General features: G+C 46.5%; 1 protein-coding gene across 1 annotated transcript in view; it reads left to right on the top strand.

Moving 5' to 3' along the window:
* Window positions 1-19,817, top strand: part of LOC146966985 (histone-lysine N-methyltransferase 2C-like) — a 93,970-nt gene that overhangs the window by 18,606 nt on the left and 55,547 nt on the right. Inside the window, exons 3-15 of the mRNA XM_085763577.1 lie at window positions 2,534-2,613; window positions 6,082-6,736; window positions 7,140-7,319; window positions 8,953-8,975; window positions 9,714-9,797; window positions 9,914-10,023; window positions 10,109-10,259; window positions 11,637-11,808; window positions 11,969-12,083; window positions 12,168-12,331; window positions 14,332-14,893; window positions 15,020-19,331; window positions 19,496-19,678. Of these exons, the coding sequence (XP_085619703.1) occupies window positions 2,534-2,613; window positions 6,082-6,736; window positions 7,140-7,319; window positions 8,953-8,975; window positions 9,714-9,797; window positions 9,914-10,023; window positions 10,109-10,259; window positions 11,637-11,808; window positions 11,969-12,083; window positions 12,168-12,331; window positions 14,332-14,893; window positions 15,020-19,331; window positions 19,496-19,678 (6,791 nt within the window). The remainder of the gene's footprint in view (window positions 1-2,533; window positions 2,614-6,081; window positions 6,737-7,139; window positions 7,320-8,952; window positions 8,976-9,713; window positions 9,798-9,913; window positions 10,024-10,108; window positions 10,260-11,636; window positions 11,809-11,968; window positions 12,084-12,167; window positions 12,332-14,331; window positions 14,894-15,019; window positions 19,332-19,495; window positions 19,679-19,817) is intronic.

Raw genomic sequence — 19,817 nt, 5'->3', positions numbered from 1 at the left:
CCCCTGTCTGCATGTCGAAGTGTCCTTGGGCAAGACACTGAACCCACACCTGCCCTGTGTGAATGTGTGTGAATGATTATCTTCCAAAGCCTGTCTGCGAGCAGTGCTGTATGAATGTGTGTGAAAGGGTGAATGCGACCATTACATTGTAAAGCGCTTTGAGTGGTCCGAGTGACTAGAAAAGCGCTATATAAGTGCAAGTCCATTTACCATCCAAGTCCATTTACCATTGGCCAGAGTAAGACTATTATAAGAGTCGCGAGCGCCTGGTCTATGAAACTAGGGCCCTGTGCCTCAAAATATACCATGATATAAATGTTAAACCATATCATCTAGCCATATTCTTTTCCTGTTTCTTAATCCCCAACTTAATTTCAGTTCATTTTCAACCAAGTGTCTATGTCAACATCTGTACTGCAGCACAGATTCACACCAGTGAACTTTCTATACTGTTTATACATGCACACATTTTGCCCTTTGCCTCCCCTCTCCCCCACTTGCAGCCTCTGCCTCTCTGCCTTCGTCACTAACTTGTAAACAAACTCCAGACTTTTTGAATGAATGCTGCAGTGCAATATAATGGTGGATTGACAGTGTTTCTTCCACATCCATTCAGGGGCCAGCGCTGAAATGCGGAACCAGTTCTTGATTCCCATCCCTAGTAATACACATGCAACATGAAACAGTTGTAACAGTTGCGTAACTTCTGCATTTAGTCTGTTGGCAGTTTCTGCATGCTGTCTCTCAGGCCTTATTGGTGACAGTTTGGCCTTTTTTTCGTGTTTTAAAGTCCCCCTCCCGCGACCCTTTTGGTTATTTTAAAACGTCCTCTGTGGTCTTTAAATTGTGATTATGAAGTTTTTAGCCAAAATCACAAAACCTGTGCCATTTCCCAGGGCTCTCCTTCTGCACAGCACCAGCAGCTCATTAGCAATGCACCTCTGGAGGGTGGGCGGAGACTGCGCTCCTCTGCACCCGCCCAGCCACTCCCTCGCACCCCCCCCCGACAGCTGGACATTGTACAATTACCGATTCAGTGCGTTTAGCGTAAAACTGCACACTGGGATTCGATCCCAGACTGGAATATAGTCCTTGCTCACGGTGCAAGCTGCTGTACCAGGTGAACTATACCTGTGAGCCAGATGCAGAGCGGGGTGGGAGCTTGTAGCACTAGTGCCCTCCCCTGGAGCTGTGACACGTCAGCTCCAGTCTCCCTAAAACTGCCAGTTTGCGTCTGCCATTGGTTCACAGCAATTTGAAGGCAGAAAAACTCAGAAATGCAATTTTGCACTTCCTTTTCTGCTGATATGTGCTCTAACACAAGAAAAATGCCACAGGAACATGTGAAAAGCACGAAAAACACGATTTTCATGGGAGGGGGTCTTTAATTTATCCATTCATTTGGACCTCCAAAACCCTGGGTGCATGCACAAATGAAGGATATGCAACTCTGTCTTGAGTTGTCTGTGATTAGATAAGTCAGGATTAAATTTGTGGCTTTGGGCTAAATTAGGAAATGGCGCTAGTTTAAGCCTGGCTTTTTCAGGAGAGCTCAGCTTTCCTGAGCTCCACTGATGGACCTGCCCCCATTAGGAAGCTGCAGTGTGTGCTGCTGTTGAACTGTGTTGTTTGTGTGGATTGTTGTGTCTCACTCTGGACAATGTGTATGCAAAAATTGCGGTCACTGACTGATAGACACTGACCACTAGTGCAGGTCTGGTCATGGACAAGTGACTCGGAGAACACAGTTTGCTTTATTGGGACCAGATTCATGGAGGAAATGGTTCAATGTTGTCTGTTAGTTGTGGTTCATGTCAAAACACTGATTGGACAGCTCCAGTGATATCACATCATGATGAAATCAAATTTATTTGTAAAGGGGGCGGCGTTTGGCTCACTTGGTAGAGCTGCCTGCTGCCCCATGTAGAGGCTACAATCCTCACTGCAGGCGGCCCCGGTTCGAATCCCACAGAGGGCAGCCCTTTCCTGCATGTCATTCCTCCTCTCTCTGCCTCCCCATTTCCTGTCTCTCTCTCCACTGTGCTATCGATTAAAGGCAATAAAAAGCCCCAAAATACACTTAAAAAAAGAACATTTCAAAACATCTGGAAAACACAAACCACACAGACAAAATGATCAACACAATAAAAAGAACAGCGAAATAAAAACAAGCAAGCAGACAAAGAGGAGAAACGGCTTATCTTAGCTCAAAATGCTTGTGAGTAAAAAATGTTTTGAGCAGCGTTTAAAGGAGATGATGGATTAACAGGTGCAGGCTGCCCCCGACCAAAGATTTTCTTGGTCGACCAGTAGTCGTCATTTATGGCGATTAGTCGACTAATTGACAAGACATGGCTCCAAATGTTTTTTGTTTTTTTCCTACGACCAATCGACCAGTGCTTGGTCGACAGCCCTAGTAACAGGTCTAGGTATTTGTGTAGACTATGATATGTGGAGGCACTACTGAGTCTGATCACCCTGAACTGACCATGTGTTTGTGTGTGCGTGTGTTTGTGCGTGTGTGCTCATGCAGGGGGCGGAGTCGAGGCCGAGCCCAGGTAGAGGATGAAGAAAGCATCGACACCACGGAGAAGAACCCCCCTCAGAAGACAGGTGTGTATGAGGACTGTCTCGTGTTGAGACATGAGGCTGATGATCTGGTGCTCTTCAAACCATCACAACTTTATTAAAATCCAAGTGAAGATGTCAGTTTTTATACAGAAGACACATGTCTTCCTTTTAGATGTGGGTCACTTTGGGATCTTGTCCTTCATGTAGTGCAGTTTGTTTGTACCAGAGCACGTCTATCGTGCATGCACACATTGACTTAGTCGTGTTGAACAAAATAAGCCACAGAGGAGAAGCTGCAGCACAGGCAACATGCTAGGCTAAGCTAGCTGCTCTGTTGGAGCAACACAAGTTGAACAGACTTGTTTCTATGTTCACATAGAAAGAAAGTGACAGAAGAGTGAATGATGAACGGAGGGAGGGCTTCTGTCTGTTTTACTAATTAACCATTTCATTCTCAGTGCAGCTGAGAGGCTTCACACATCCACACGACAGTGACGATCTTAGATTTCTTATGTGAAGATTGTGCTTTTTTCTTTTCAACCAAACCCCAGCTGAAGCAGCATGCAACAACTTTTCAACTTTTAAACAACTCATATTAAAGGGACAACGAGGAGTTTTGGAAAAGCGAAGCGTTTTCACTAGGGGTGTCACGATTTTGATTTTTTATCGAAATCGATCGAAATTACGTCACGATCTCGAGCATCGAAGTCAAAGAGAGGATCGACGATCCCCCCCCCCCCGCAAAGCTACAACTGCCCGTTGTCCCCATTGCGCACCAAGCGTCTTGTCAGTCACTGGTCCGAGTTTTCCTTTACTTTTTATTTCGAGACAACACTTACTCATTCTCTCTCTCTCTCTCTCTCTCTCTCTCTCTCTCTCTCCCTCGCTCTCTCTTTTTTTTTTTTTTTTTTTTTTTTACCGGCGGTGTCAGCTGATGCACGTCTGCAGCAACCCAAACAAATGCACATGTTGACTGGCTCTATTCCAGCCACATGATTGGTTCGGCACGGCGCAACTCTCAATATCATTGGCTATTTGCCAAAACATGGATGAATGAAAACTATCAACCACGTCTCATATTTCTATCGAAGAAAAGTTATTTCACAATTTATAGCGTTTTATCACCCAGCCCTGGTGGGTTATTGTCCCCCTCCTACCTGGGAAACAGGAGGGAGACACAGCTCTAACTACACAACACCGACACGCACTGAGAGCCGCATGTTGCAGTGACGTTATAGGATTTAAAAAAATAAATAAATAAAATAATAAGCCGACGAAAAGGTGCAACTTTGCCACTTTTTGTCAATGTATTATTTGCGGGGGCTTTCGGGGGATCTGGTGACGGTGGAGGATCCAGACTGACTGTGAACCACCACCAGTCTGATCAGGTCCATCACAGCAGCTGCAGCTGCAGCGCTGCCCCGCTGTCTGTCACATGACTCTCCGTATCAGCGCAATCTCGTTTACATCAGACTCGACATCAGGAGAATAATGAGACACGACGGCAAATTAATGAAAATAAAATTATGATAATGTACAGATATAATTATATTTGTTTCAAAACCTTGGGGGCAATTTTGGCCCCTGGATCATGATTTTTGGGGGCATGTTACCTTTATATTGTAAAGAAATTATTTAAATGTGACCATTAGTGCCTAATGTGATACATTATGGAAATTGCATCACTTATATGTATCCCATCTTTTGAAATAAGATTTACTGTACAAAATCTGATGAATAAAACCAATGATTGTAGACTAGACTAGTCTAAAAATAGCATAGGCGTCTGTGCTGTAAGAAAACGAAAAAAAATCGAGAATCGAATCGAATCGTGACCCTAAAATCGAAAATCAAATCGAATCGAGGATTTGGAGAATCGTGACACCCCTAGTTTTCACACTACATTTATGAGCCTCTGCGCACCGTGAAATTCTTTGACCGGCGCAAGACAGACTCATGTTTTCATTCATCAAGAATTAAAGTCAGAGGTTGGAAGACGATCACATACCGTCGTAGTTCCCACCATAAACGGCGATTCAGCGGCGTTATTCTCATGACTCACCACAAAACCGAAAGTAAAGAAATGCTGGTCGGCTCGCCCAGCATTTCCACCACCACTAATAATAACAAAATAATGATGGAGACAAAATGATATATTTATTGAAAATGGGCCCATTAACAAGTGTGGGTAACGTAGATTCATCCACATTAACGTGAGACTTTTTTATAACCAAATAGAAACTCCTCGTTGTCCCTTTAACTCATTGAGTGCCAACCACGTAATTTCTCGTTTTTCGTTCCCATGCGTTGAGTGCCAAAAACGAAATTTTTCGTTTTTTGCTTTTTTTTTAAATTATGAAAATAGACACTTTAATACACATTATATGTAAATTTGGGGACTCTACGACGAGGAGAACTGAAATAGATGACGATCAAAGTCACATGACAGCTCATGATCTGGAAGTTTTTATCATAACTCAGCTTCTGCAAACGGAGTTCTGCATGCAGATGCAGCGCAGCTGCTCCGCTGCTGCTCCGCTCTCACCCGCGAGGCTGCAGCAGCTGGGAGCTGAACCAGGAAGCTCTCAGCCCACTGTCCCGCCCGGTCTTCATCTGGAGCAACACCGTGTCCTCCCCAAAGTCCTCCCGCGGTAAAATCTGATGGTCTCTGGACCAAAGCAGACCGGCACCACCGACCCGTACCACAGACGGACCGCGACCACCGGCGGGACCGGTGTTCGCGAGCCGCTGTGGCCGGCAGAGCCTCACGTTCCGCGGCGAGAGGCTGTGACACGGCACGGTGCGTCTGTGTTATTGCTGTTTAGTGGCGCCCCCCCCGCCCCCGATGGTGGTTTTGTGAATAGAACAACAATTGTTGTGTATATTTATCTTATACGAGCCCTTTGATCCAGAAATGCGAGTGTCTGAAGAGCGACAGACACAAACAGCGCACCTTTCATAAAAGACGCTCTATCTCCTTTTCTAGAAAAAAAGGAGGGATTTTGGTGAAACCCAGCCATGTTTAGCTTGACTTTTCTCAGGAACGGAGGCACGTAGAAACAAACGGTTTGTGGCCATTTGAAGGATAAAGTTAAACCTTTCAAATGAGCTACAGTATGTGTTGGTGGCAATAATATAGAATACACTATGGCTCTAAAATAAAAAGTCAAATATGGTCTAATTTGCCGGTACACTTGACTAAAACTTTGGAAAGGAGCGCGGCACTCAATGAGTTAAGAAGTGTCTAATCAAAGAGGAAATCTATGGCCTCAACACTGGGTGACGGGGGGGTTTCCAAACTAGTGTGTACTTCTCTATGGACATGTCAGTTTGATCCTGATCACAGTGAATTTGCCAACATTTCCCCCACTCCGCTGGCAGGTCACTGACCCTGCTGGATTGTAGCGGTTCAAGACTCGGCCGGTTTGCTTCTGCTCCGTTACCCCTGATGGAGCGTCATGTTTTGGGTGTAACTTTGTGATTGATGAGATCTGTGTTTGTGGTTCACAGAGGTGAAGGAGAAGACAACAGGACGCCGTCGCTCCACCTCCAGGAGGAAATCTAACACAAACCCAGAACCAGAACCTGACCCTGACCCGGACCCAGACCCAGACCCTGACCCAGACCCTGACCCAGACCCAGGCCAGGACGGGGTCAGTCAAGAACCTAAGATGGACCCTGACCCTGGTCCCCCTCTTCCCGACCCCATAATCTCTGAACCCAGCCCAGACCCAGAAGCAGCTCCCAGTGCTGAGGAGCAGGACACAACCAGCACCGCTCCTACTGCCACACACCTGGTCTCCAGCCCCCCGCCCCCCTCCTCCCCTCTTCCATACTGTAGCCCCGTCCACAGCCCTGTCCCTAGTCCCAAAAAAGCTCCTGATCCTGTGGAAGAGGACAGGCCCGTTGTCCCCAGCCACAGCCCCGCCCCAATGGAGGTGGACTGCAGTACTGGCATTGTTCCTATGGAGACGGAGGGGGGCGGGGTGAGTCCTGTGGCCAGTCCCATGCAGCAGAGTCCAGATCTGAGTCCCTGCTCCAGCCCTGCGGTGTCCCCCTGCCTTCAGCTGGAGGACGAGGACTCCTTGTCCCCCCTGTTCCAGAGATCTCTGTCGGAGGACTCTGGGGACTCGCCCACCCCCAGCCTGGGACACACCAAAAAACGGTCAGCGTGTGTGTGTGTGTGTGTGTGTGTGTGTGTGTGTGTGTGTGTGTGTGTGTGTGTGTGTGTGTGTGTGTGTGTGTGTGTGTGTGTGTGTGTGTGTGTGTGTGTGTGTGTGTGTGTGTGTGTGTGTGTGTGTGTGTGTGTGTGTGTGTGTGTGTGTGTGTGTGTGTGTGTGTGTGTGTGTGGGTGTGTGTGTGTGTGTGGGTGTGTGGGTGTGTGTGTGTGTGTGTGTGGGTGTGTGTGTGTGGGTGTGTGTGTGGGTGTGTGTGTGGGTGTGTGGGTGGGTGTGTGGGTGTGGGTGTGGGTGGGTGTGGGTGTGTGGACGTACTCATTTAACAAGTGAATAATCACACAACAAACCGGCCCCGTCCTGAACCGTCCCTCCCTGTCTCTCGCTTCACAGTCTGAAGCAGTGTGCCTTCTGTTACCGTGGCGAGGAGCCTCCTCTGGGCCAGGGCCGCCTGGTGGTGTTTGGCCCGACGCCTGGCTACATCCCACTCCACATCCTCAACCGCCGCGCCTCCTCTGACCGAGACAATGATTGCCACGACCACTGCTACCGCGGCGACCAGGCCCAGCCCACGTAAGTGACCTCACTTCCTCAAAACCACCATCATCAGTGTTTACATTCCAAACAGAAGAAGTGCTGAGTTGACACTGGCTAGGTGTGTTTGTGTCGGTGCATCATCATTTAAATGAGCTCAAAGCTACAAACTTAAAGGTTTGTTACCTTTAATTGTCGGTGCAAGCTGTTTTTAGATCAGCGGGGCAGAGACGCGAGCTGTTCAGCTAATGCTACGGACAGGTATTGTATTTCCGGCTTTCGCTCATCAAACTCATCAAATACACAATCCAACAACTCCAAAACGCTCTGGTGGACAAGTTGTGACCTGCACATTCACCATGTTATGAAATAATCATGTAACATTATGAGACCGAGTTGTTTCAGTATTTCTTTCTTTCTGTTACATTATTATTTCATAGCTTGGCAAATGTGCAGGTGACAACTTGTTCACTAGAGTGTTTTAGAGTTGTTGGATTGTGTAATTAGTTTGACGAAACGTTGGAATACTGTGTAGCTTGCATCTCTGCTCCACCAATCGAAAAACAGCTTGCACCGACAATTAAAGGTAATGAACCTACTGCTATGACTAGGGATTATGGCAATAGGCTAATTTGCCAAAATGTTGAAATATCCCTTTAAAACACAGCCAAATCACTGGAAATTATGTGCATCAGGTTTCTAAGAAGTATGGACACCTGATGATGCTGTTTTCAAAGCTCAGAGATGCAGTTTTGGAAAGGCCACCCTTGAAATTTGATATAAAGTTCAGCTCAGTGTGCTCTACAAAAAAGTCTCGTAGCCAGTCCAGTCCACCTGGATAGAATTTTTGCTAATTAGCATAATAATGTGAAATGCAGTAAAATCAATACATCTTCATGAAGTTTAACTGAGCGTCACCAAATTTGGTATGTGGCCTTGGGGGACTGAGACAGTAATTTCTCTTACAAATGAACTAGATTAGTAGAAATCGAAAATAGAATTCAGGCCATTTTAGGGAATACGTGAACAAAATGGCTTTCGAGATCTAAATAAAGGTTAGGGAATAGGTGAACAAAAGCATGTTGAGCCGTACCTGTGCAGGGCGCAGGACAGAATTTCATCTATGTATAATTATTAATCAAAATCACAGAACCGGTGAGTTGGGTATCCACACTGATTGATTGATTGATTGATTGATTGATTGATTGATTAGCTTTATGAGAGACACATATCTATTCTAAAGGGCCATCAAATAACATTGCTGCCATTAACTTGTATACTTGGCAAATATTGGCCATAACTCATGAGCAGTAGATATCTTCAGGTTGTCATTGGGACAAGGCTACAGTGTTTCCCACACATTCATTTTTATTTATCATATTTATAAGAATTATGTCGCCATGAATAGTTTTTTGTTTTTTTTCCGGCAACGCAATCTCGTTCATTCATTCATCTCCGCATAGCGCTGCTCCGTATTGGCATTCTCTCTGACACTCACACACGCACACAAGCGCGCATGCATGACAGCAGTGTGCGGTAAAAGCGAAACTTATATTGCTACCAGAGAATTGCCTGTTTACTGACATTTGTGGCTACTGATAAAAACTGGTCTTTGATCTTTGTGATGAATGTATCACGTCAGTTAACTGTGTGTGTTTGTTTGTGTGTTTAGGTGCAGCAGTCCAGAGCAGTGTGGTGAGTACTCACCATTCACACCACCTGAAAGAGTCGTAGTGAATCTGGTGTCATCAGTGAAGTAACAGTGACAGACACGTCACACAAAATGTCATAACAAGAGCAACAGCAAACTGGCAACAGTCTCCACTGTTCAGTACACTGAGCCTCACAATAATACAAAGTCATAAATCAGAGCTGAGCATTTTCTGACACTTGTTGATCCTGGTTCTAAATCACTAAACAAAAAACATGATGATACTGATACTCAGGACACATGTTGTTACAGGTGTTAGATTCAGAACATGGTGATAACACGTTTTAGTAACACTTTATAATAAGTACACACTATTAAGCATTAATAAATACTGAATTCTTATTTATTTATAACACATGAATACTCATTACTATGTCGTTTATAAACAGTTAGTGCTGATCAATGATGAGTAGAACATTTTTAACTGTGTTTATAAACTACATTCTAATGAGTATCCATATGTATGTAAATGATGAATTCAGTATTTAATGCTTAACTAATGCTTAATAGTGTGTCCTTATTATAAAGTGTTACCCAAGTTTAGTTTGAAATGATGTGTGTTGATGACCAGGGAACACTAAGAGAGCTGCTCCTCTGTCATAAACAGACAGCAGTTCCTCTTTAAGGAGCCTCAGTCCTGGCAGGTCCTGATCAACTTTACATTGTGAGCTTTGTGTTGTTCATTGTGTTACTGATCACTGATCTGTGTCCTGCTGTTTCAGAGTCTTCCTCAGAGTTTGTGGAGCAGCTCGGATCCATCGGCCTTCCGCACGACATCAACGTCCAGTCACTGTTCGACCCCACAGGTACGGGACGCTACAGTCCACTCCTGTCCACTCCTGTCCACTCCTGTCCACTCCCGTCCCTCCCTCCCTTCTCTACCTGCATGTGATGTTGTGTAATCTTGACTTTGTGTGTGCAGGTCAGTGTTGTGCTCACCTGCAGTGTGCAGCTTGGTCAGAGGGGGTGTGTCGTGGTGAGGGCCAATCACTGCTCTACGTGGACAAAGCCATTGACTCAGGAAGCACACAGGTCTGATTCTGTAACATCCCAGTAATATTGAAACATTGGCCACGTACGCTCCGACTGACCCCTGCCCCCTCTCTCGCATGTCAAGGTATGCGCGTTCTGCCGTCAGCTTGGGGCATCACTGCGTTGCCGGGAGACGGGCTGTGGGCGGAGCTACCACTTCCCCTGTGCCGCTGCCGTTGGGGCCCATCAGGACTGGAAGCAGAGACACACTCTGTGTACAAGACACACACAAACAGGTACACACACTGTGTACAAGACTACAGTGGCTACATTGACAGCTACATTGGACTAATTATCAACAGGTTTAATTGATTATTGATAATTGTTAGAATAGAATGTTCTATATGAAGGGAGGGAATCTGCCGTGTGGATGATGATGAGGAGGCTGAACCTTCTTCACGTTGACAGACAGGGTTTCCGCGGGTCATTAAAGGTGTACAGAAATGGCCGTTTGTCCCGTTTGTCGCGCCGAGTTGTCACGAGCTGCAACACGAGTTTACCCGAGTAAGGAAAATGAATTTGATTGGTCGTTATCGAGCGGGCGGGATATTCAAAGTTTGGGGCGAGCCCGAGCTCCGTGTGTGTGTGCGTGTCTCAGACGTTTGAATGACGGATTACGGATCCAATATCAGTGGCTGATGAATCGTGTACAGGCTGACGTATAATCCGTGCGCCTGCATTATCCAATACGAAAAAAAAAACTACACTAAAATACACACTTTCATCACGGATTTACTCAAAAATAGAATTTTGCACAAAGTTTGGCCTACATCGTCTGATAGATGAGTTATTACACTAATTTTATGACCCAGAGTGGGCTCAAATTCAATTTTCTTTTCTGTACACCTTTAAAAAACATTAAAAGTCATTAAATATATTTTGCTAAAATTAAGGCCTTAAATGGCATTAAAAGGAATTAAAATTCGATTCTCAAAGGCATTAAAAAATTGATTAAAAAAATTGATTGATTCATACAGTGAGATTTTGATATCATTACATCCCTATAGAGCACAAAGAGCAGAAAAATAGGGGGATTATACAGTTAATCTACAGTAAAATTAAACTTGGGTGAAGAAATGGAGAATTTTCTAAATTAATATTTTTAGGTGGTGGCAGGCTGCTGTTGACTTTTCTTTTTCTTGTAATTGCTAGCGGCAAAAATCGGAATTGGCAGGTCAGGCTTTTTAAAAATTGGTGATTGGCCAGAAAATTGCAGTCGGTGCACCCCTATTGGTGTGATAAACATGCAGAACCAAGTAATTGTGTATGTGTATATAGGTAAGTGTATGTACGCACAAGTATAGTATTTGCAGTCACAGGCATTAAAAATGTTTGAAATGGCATTAAAAAGCATTAAATTAGATTTGCTGGTACCTGTCCACACGATCTCCATTGTCTTAACCTGGGCTGGATTTGTTACTGAGCTCTTCTTCTTCTTCTTCTTCTTCTTCTTCTTCTTCTTCTTCTTCTTCTTCTTCTTCTTCTTCTTCTTCTTCTTCTTGTGTGGTTTAGCAGCAGCGACTGAAGCCTCGGCTCCACCTGCTGTTTATCTCCATCAGTACAGAGCAGCAGAGGAGACTAGACTTCATTAAAATCTCCTTGTTTCTCTCCAGTCTCTTCACAGTGTTCGTTGTGTTCCGGTGGCTGTGATGTTAGCAGTCTGTTGATGTGTTGTTGCTGTGGGAACTGTTACCATGGCAGTTGCTTGGACCCCCCATTGGTTCCCTCGCCCCTTTGCCGGGCTGGCTGGCAGTGCCCTCAGTGTCGAGTGTGTCAGTGCTGCAGGTAACAGGCGTTTTCAGTCATTGTCATGATTGATTTGTTAATGAAGAATTGATGATAATGAAATTTGATTTAAATAGCACCATTTAATGCAGAAATTTGAAAGGAAAAAACTCCAAGTCTAACACAAGTTGTTTTATGTCCTGCTCTCTCCCTCTGTTAGATTACGAGGGGAGGATAGTGCTTTGCTAGTGTGTGAGCACTGTGACAAAGCCTACCACACACACTGTCTCACACCACCTCTGGATCACACACCTGGCCCCGGCTGGAGATGCAAGGTGAGTTAAACACGCACACAGAGAAACACACACACACGAGAGCACAGTGGTGTCGGCCCTTCATAAAACCTCTCTCTCCTCCAGAACTGCAGAACCTGCCGCCGCTGTGGTGTGAGGTCATCGGGTCAGTGGGCCAATCACCCGTTTTTGTGCGAGTCATGTGACCCGGCCCTGCCCTGCCCTCTCTGTGGCCACGCCCCCCACGTCTACACACCACAGGAGTATCTTACCTGTACCCGCTGCTATAGGTACTTGCACAAACACTCTCTCTACATCTAGAATTACTGCCACTTTCAGTTTATCACGGCCGTTGTCATCAGCTTATTTAGTTGAAGTTTAGTTTTCTTTTCATATGTTTTAACTGGGTGAAGAATTTTACCCATCAGATGTTTGGATCTTAGGTTATTAGAGAAAAATGGCAAACAAAAGTCGTTCTTGCCTTTAAAGCGATTTTAATCTCCTGGTCCATTTGTTATGGTGTGGAATCTGTGGATAATTTGGCTGCTGCTAAAACCCCCTGAATGTCTGGATCATTATGAAAGAAACAATAGAGAGCAGTTTCAGCTCTCAGCCCCTTGCTGAGCTGTGCTGTCTCTGCTAAACAGCATTGGTGACTTCACTTTATGTGAAACTGTTTTAATCCATGTTTCTACCAGTTTGATTAGGTACATTGGTTTGGATAGGAGGACACCTCTGTGGATAATTCAGCTGCTGAAAATCTGAATTATAATTTATCAGAGAAATAATAGAACCTTCCCATTGTCACCTAATTCATCCTTTGTTTTTGTTTTTATTGGAAAAACCCTGACATACTGCGCATTAAACAACCAAATACCTCCTTTCTTTCTTTCCCCTGGTATCCCACTTTCCCCACTTATTTCTCATACAATTGTCTCTCCCCTGTTTGTTATCCCACTCACTGACTCAAGCCACAAGAATTAGCTGAGGAGTATCACAAGATCAGTGTTGTAAAGGCTAGAAAAGCTGTACTGTTTTGAAATAAATCTACATAGGTGCACATCTGGATAAAGGTGCATCTTTGTCTGGATTGGGTCCCTGGTCCATCTTTTAGGGACCTTAATGTTATCTACATAATGCCATTCTTTAGTAATGTGAATGTCTCTCTATGGGAGCAAGTCTCACAGTGACCCTCGTAACCCCTTACTAAGCCAATTCTGAATGGCTGGTGAACGTTTCCATCCGCACCCAGTCTTGTCACCTACCATAAATATTGCTTGCAGGCGACAAATCAGATTCAGATAAGCAACCTTTTCTTACTCAGCCTAAACAAGAATGCTTTAACATCATTCTGTTTGGCCTGACATCATCCCTGCATGGAGGTCACCGCAGAGCTGAAGATACCCTCTGGGATCGGTGTGATGAGGATGTTGTATCGCGGTTAAGCCGTGCCTGGTAGTCTGAGCTGAAGGAAGTTTGCTGCTGCACTTAGCCTCTCAGTGGCCGGAACGAGCCACCCGGCAGAAGTCCCGCCTTCCTGTTGCAGTTTTCACCTCGGAGAAAGGAAAAATCAACAGGAACCACGAGTATTTCGATATGACTGTTAAGATATTCAGAGAGTATGTTTATGCTATTTGCTATCCAAGAAGGAAGTCCTGGCTTGTTTGCTAATCGGCTATGGCAAACGTTTTTATTTATCAAGCTTGGCCCATTGTCTTTATTGAGCTGGTGACCCCTTGGCAATATTTTGCAAGCGCACCATTGCTGTGGCACCGCCCACAACAATTGTGATTGGTTGAAAGAAATCCAAACAGCCAGGTCATTTTTTCCATCCGATCTCAGAATCGGAGTTGGACCAGCCAGATCTTTCTTCTCTGGAGAAAGGTCTGGTGAGTGAGACTACCGGTACTTTCCCGGTAACCCACTGTTGAACATGGAGGCATGAGTCCGAGTTCACCAGTGTTTCCTCCAGTGGTGTTGTTTTATGTCTTATTGGTCAGGGCTGCGTGAAACTGGCCATCAGGGCAGTGTAGAACTTCAGTATAACACTATGAACCAAGAATGGAGGTGTTCCATGACTGGTGATAGGTGACACTACTGGGTGGGGACCGATACATTCATCAACCAAGCAGGATTGGTGTAATGAGATAAGTGACTCTGGCACCCAAATACAACAAAACTCTTGGTTTCTTAGTGGGCCACCACATCCTAGGACTGTGCTCACTTCCTTCATTTAGTAGAATCACTGATGTGACAAAAAATCCTATTAACTGTTTGTGTTATTTTACAGGTGTGTCCATACAGAGTGCATTGTCCAGGCTGGGGAGGGCAGGGCGGGATCTGAAACTTACATCTGCTCCACCTGTAGGCCTCAGGAGGAGGATCTAATTGTGAACACTCCAATCCCTCACAGTCCTACCCCAGCCCTGCCTGTCAGCCCCAGTTCACAGCCACAAATTCACAGTCACACTGAGGATTCATCCACAAGTCCTATCGCTCATAGCCAAGTCCAGCTCATCTGGTCAGAGCCCCCACAGAGTCCAATGGAGACACCATCAAAACAGAGTCTTACACCATCTAACTCAGACCCATTAGAGGATCAACGCAGTCCAGCACCTTCTAACCTTGATCCACCAGAGCTCCAACAAAGTCAGGTACCCATTCACCTGGAACCATCAGACATTCAACAAATTAATTCAGTACCCACTCACCTTGATCCATTAGAGCTCCAGCAAAGTCCAGCACCTACTCATGCTGATCCATCAGAGCTCCAAAAAAGCCCAGCTCCTTCTCACCATGATCTATCAGAATCTCAACAAAATACGGAACCAGTCCAATCTGAGGCATTCGAGGTTCAAATAAGTTTAGCACCTACTCACCCTGACCAATTGGAGCTCCAACATAGTCTGGCACCTGCTCGCCATGAAACATCAGATCTTCAACAAAGTCTTGAATCTACTCTCCCTGGCTCATCAGAGCTCCCACAAAGTCCAGCACCTACTCATTCTGAGGAATCAGAGGTTCAACAAAGTCCAGCACCTACTCATTCTGAGCAATTAGAAGTTCAACAAAGTTTGGCACCTACTCATTCTGAGGAACTAGAGGTTCAACAAAGTTTGGCACCTACTCATTCTGAGGAACTAGAGATTCAACAAAGTTTGGGACCTACTCATTCTGAGGAATCAGAGGTTCAACAAAGTTTGGCACCTACTCATTCTGAGGAATCAGAGGTTCAGCAAAGTTTGGCACCTACTCATTCTGAGGAATCAGAGGTTCAGCAAAGTTTGGCACCTACTCATTCTGAGGAACTAGAGGTTCAACAAAGTTTGGCACCTACTCATTCTGAGGAATCAGAGGTTCAACAAAGTTTGGCACCTACTAATTCTGAGGAATCAGAGGTTCAACAAAGTTTGGCACCTACTCATTCTGAGGAATCAGAGGTTCAACAAAGTTTGGCACCTACTCATTCTGAGGAATCAGAGGTTCAACAGAGTTTGGCACCTACTCATTCTGAGGAATCAGAGGTTCAACAAAGTTTGGCACCTACTCATTCTGAGGAATCAGAGGTTCAACAAAGTTTGGCACCTACTCATTCTGAGGAATCAGAGGTTCAACAAAGTTTGGCACCTACTCAATCTGATGAATCAGAGGTTCAACAAAGTTTGGCACCTACTCATTCTGAGGAATCAGAGGTTCAACAAAGCTCTTCATCTACTCACCCTGACCAGTCAGAGCTCCAACATAGTCCGGCACCTGCTCACCATGAACCATCAGATCTTCAACAAAGTCTGGAATCTACCCACCCTGACTCATCAGAGCTCCCACAAAGTTTGGCACCTACTCATTCTGAGGAATCAGAGGTTCAACAAAGCTCTTCATCTACTCCCCCAGACCCATCAGAGCTCCAACAAAGTTTGGTACCTGCTCACCCTGACCCATCAGAGGTTCAACATAATCTGGCACCCACTAGCCCTGACTCATCAGAGCTCCAACAGAGTCTGACATCTACAAACCCTGATCCATCAGAGCTTCAACAGAGTCTGCTACCTACTCATCCTGATCCATCAGAGCTTCAACAGAGTCCTTCTTCACCACACCCTGATCCATCAGACTGCCAAACAAATTGCAAATCATCTCCTAATCGAGCAGAGCACCAAATACCACCGCCTCACCCTTCTGCAACAGACCTTGAAACAAGACCTTCGCTATCTTGCCTTGATATTGCAGAACTCCAAAGTTCTGCATCATCTCATCCCAGTCCCATAGAGTCACATCAAAGTCCATCATCATTCCACAGTGGTCCAACTGAACTCCACAAAAGTCCTGTGTCATTAAACCCTGATCCTACGGAACCCCAGGAGAGCCATACCCCTCCTCCCCTTAGTCCAGAGCATCAGCAAAGCCCGACAGAGTCTCATCTTGGTTCAACACAACTCCAAAAAGGAACTATGCCATCTGGTCCTGCTGAGCTTCAACAAAGCCCTACCCATGTGATTTCCATGCAGGTCCAGCATAGTCCTCCTCAGCAATCTTATACCTCTTCTAGCCCTACGCAGATTCCCACAGAGGAGCAGCTTATGTCCACAGAGTCTCAACACAGTCCAACACAGGGTAGTCCTCTGTCTTGTGGCCTTGCACATTCTATGCACAGCCCTCCACCAAACAGCCCAACCCTGGTTAAGCCAGAGCTTGCAGAGCATCAACAAAGCTCTCCACCTCATAGTCCTGTGCAGGGAGACAATGACAGACCATATTCCCCCACCAACATCATTACGCAGTCTCACCACAGTCCCACACAAATGCCCCATAGTCCTGCACAAGCCTGCACACCCCCCTCACAGAGTCCCACACAGGAAGCTGAATCTACACTGGACCAGGAGCGACCTGGATCAAGCAGCCCTGCTCACCTGCAGTGCAGGACTGTTCAGGACATTTCTACACTGGACCAGGACCCTTCCTCAATCTACTGTAGGGCTGCCCAGACAGCAAGAAGTCAAACCTTACTGAGGCCCATTTCAGCTCCATGTAGCCCATCACCATCCCAAGTCGGACCCACACAGTCTAGTCTGTCACAGCCTGCTAGCCCAGCACAGCTTCTCTCTATACAGCCTGAAAGGCCTTTGCAGCATAGCCTGCTTCCCTCTTGCCTCACTGCACCGTCAGGAGTCACTGAGGAGTCCACTCAAACCGGTACCAAGCAGCTGAATTTCATGGAACATGTCCCTGTACAGCTGGATTCAAACTCTGATGGCCTAACACTGGAAAGTAGCCCCGCCCCTCTCAGCCCCCCATCTGAACTGTCCATAGTGCCCCCTGATTGCCACGGCACAGAAGGCCAACTACCAAGCCAGCATGGTCCTGTTCAGGGTAGCATGCCCAGCCCCAGCCATTCTAGCCCCCACCACGCCCCAGCTATCACTGCACCAGAAAGCCTTGTTCACACTAGCACTTCAGCAGAACACAGTAGCCTAATTTCTTCACCTCGTGCTGATCAAACAGAGGAAAGTCCTCTCGCAGCTAGCCAAGTTCCTCAGAGTCATGACACACCATCATTCTGCATGGAAGGTAAAGCTAGCCCCATACATATCCAGGCTAGCTCAGCCAGCGCTAGCCCCACACATGCCAGTGAAATGCCTACTAGCGCCAACAGCTCCCCTCAGGCCTGCGCTAGCCCCATTCCATCAGAGAGTAGCCCTGTAAACGGCAAGCCTGTAGCTGCTGAGACTAGCTCCTTAGCAGAGCAGGCTAGATCTGTCCACCCTGTCTTGTGTCAGGATGAGGAAATGGAGGTAACTGTCGACCCCCCAACTCCTTTCAATCAGTCTGAAGTTGGTCCTAGTCATTCTGACCCCATTCCTGACAGTCATACCATTGTTACTCACGCTGGTCCAGTCCACACAGAAACAGACAGTGGCTGCAGTCCGATGAACACTGTAGATGCACGAGAAGAGAGAACGAGCCCACCCCTGAGTAGTTTTGCGGAAGTCCCACAAACTCAGACAAGCCAAAGTCCCACACATTCTGGTAACTCAAGCCCCTCACATGTCCAAACTACCTGCAGTCCTTCACAGGCTGCTGCAGCTTCCCTTAGTCCTCCACACTGTAGGCAGACTGGTACTAACCCAGCTAGTAGTTCTGTTAGCCACAGTCTGAGCAACCTTACCTCAGACGTGAGTGGCCAGATAGATTCACACTCTGCTACCGTAACCGATGTTTCCATCATCACCAGTCCATCTAGGTCTAGTCCTGCTGGTCAAGCTAGTCCTATACACATACAGAGTACCTCTAGTAGTGCCCACTCAGGTCCTGTCCAAAGACAGAGTCCCCCATCGTCTAACTCAACACACAGCAGCCCTGCACATGCTTCTGTCGTTTGTGTTAGTTCATCTCATGGTTCAGCTCAGGCCAGTGAAACCGATTGTCGCTCCGCAAGTAGCCCACATGATAGCCCAGCTCCAGACACTGGACCCAATGCTGGCCTTAGTGTGGCGCAGCTGAGCCCTTCTTTGGTGGGTTCAAGTCTTGATGTGGACACTGTGACCAGTTCCATAATTGAGAGCTCTGTTCTTCCCAGTGCAGACCAGCAGCATCCTTGTCTAGCTACAACAACAGACAGTATGGAGCAGACGAGCCCAGAACCTGCCAGTCCCCCGCGTCACGATTCACCCGTAGCGAGCCCCAGACAGGATAGTGTGAGCCAGGTTAGCCAGTCCCCAGGTAGTCCTCAGGCTGCCTCTGACAGGCCTGCTGTTGAAATCCAACCATGCACTGCAATGGTAAGCCCCTCGTACCAGAGACCACCTTCCCCTGATGCTACTTCCACTGAGGCTAGCCTGAGCCATGCCACCTCTGTCCATCCGAGTCCCATCCAGGACAGCACTGCCAAGCCTAGTACACCACCCCCTGCCCCTTCACTGCTTAGTCCTGCCCAGACATTCTCCTCTCAAGCTCCACAAGCTCAAGCTAGTTCTGTGAACGACAGCCCAGCTGTAAGTCCTGTTTGTGGCCCTACAGATTCAGGTTATACACAGACTACCCCAAGTCCTGCTCCTCTCAGTCCTGTGCTGCCAGAAGTCAATCTCAGTCCTGTTCCTGATAGCGCTTTGCGGTGTGAGACTAGCCCTGCTCCAAGTCCGGTTTGCCCTGCTCTTGTCAACCCTGTGCAGTCTGAAAACAGCCCTAGTCCTGATCCTGCTGGCCCTGTGTCACCTAATGCTGGCCCTGGAAGCCCCATTGTTTCCAGCCCCCAACAAGAGACAGAAACAGAAAGGGAGTCTGCAGCTAATGTGGGTGAGTAACGGGCCTGTCTAATATTTACAACAAAAATTGTGTGTGTGTGTGTGTGTTATATGGGGCATAGATGATGATATCCCAGAAATTATTTAAAACAATTGTGAAATTATTCAAACAAATTTCAGTTTGCTAAGATCATAACATCTTTTTTGTCCCTGTAGAAGTCTACGTGGCTGAGAAGGAGGAAGAAGTGGTGGAACAGAAGACTGAAGAGGAGGAGATGGACACAGAAGCGCCACAGCAGGAGGAGGTGGCGGAGCCTCATCAGATGACGGTGGAGAAACTGGAGGAGGAGGAGCATGAAGAAGAAAGAGAACCAGACCAGGAAGAGGATACTGCTTCAGGTAAGTAGCCACACTCACCTGCTGAAGTAACAGACAGTGAGGGAAAAGCGATGATAATCACTGTAGTACGCCATAGGCCTGGGCGATAAACCGATACCAAATTTATGACGATAACCGACGTCATTTTGCCCATGTTGGT

This window comes from Trachurus japonicus, chromosome 20, assembly GCF_045865225.1.
Source record: "Trachurus japonicus isolate A0001 chromosome 20, Traja_1.0".
NCBI lineage: Eukaryota > Metazoa > Chordata > Actinopteri > Carangiformes > Carangidae > Trachurus > Trachurus japonicus.
The sequence above is the reverse complement of the archived record's forward strand: the minus strand, read 5'-3'. Positions and strand labels throughout refer to the sequence as shown.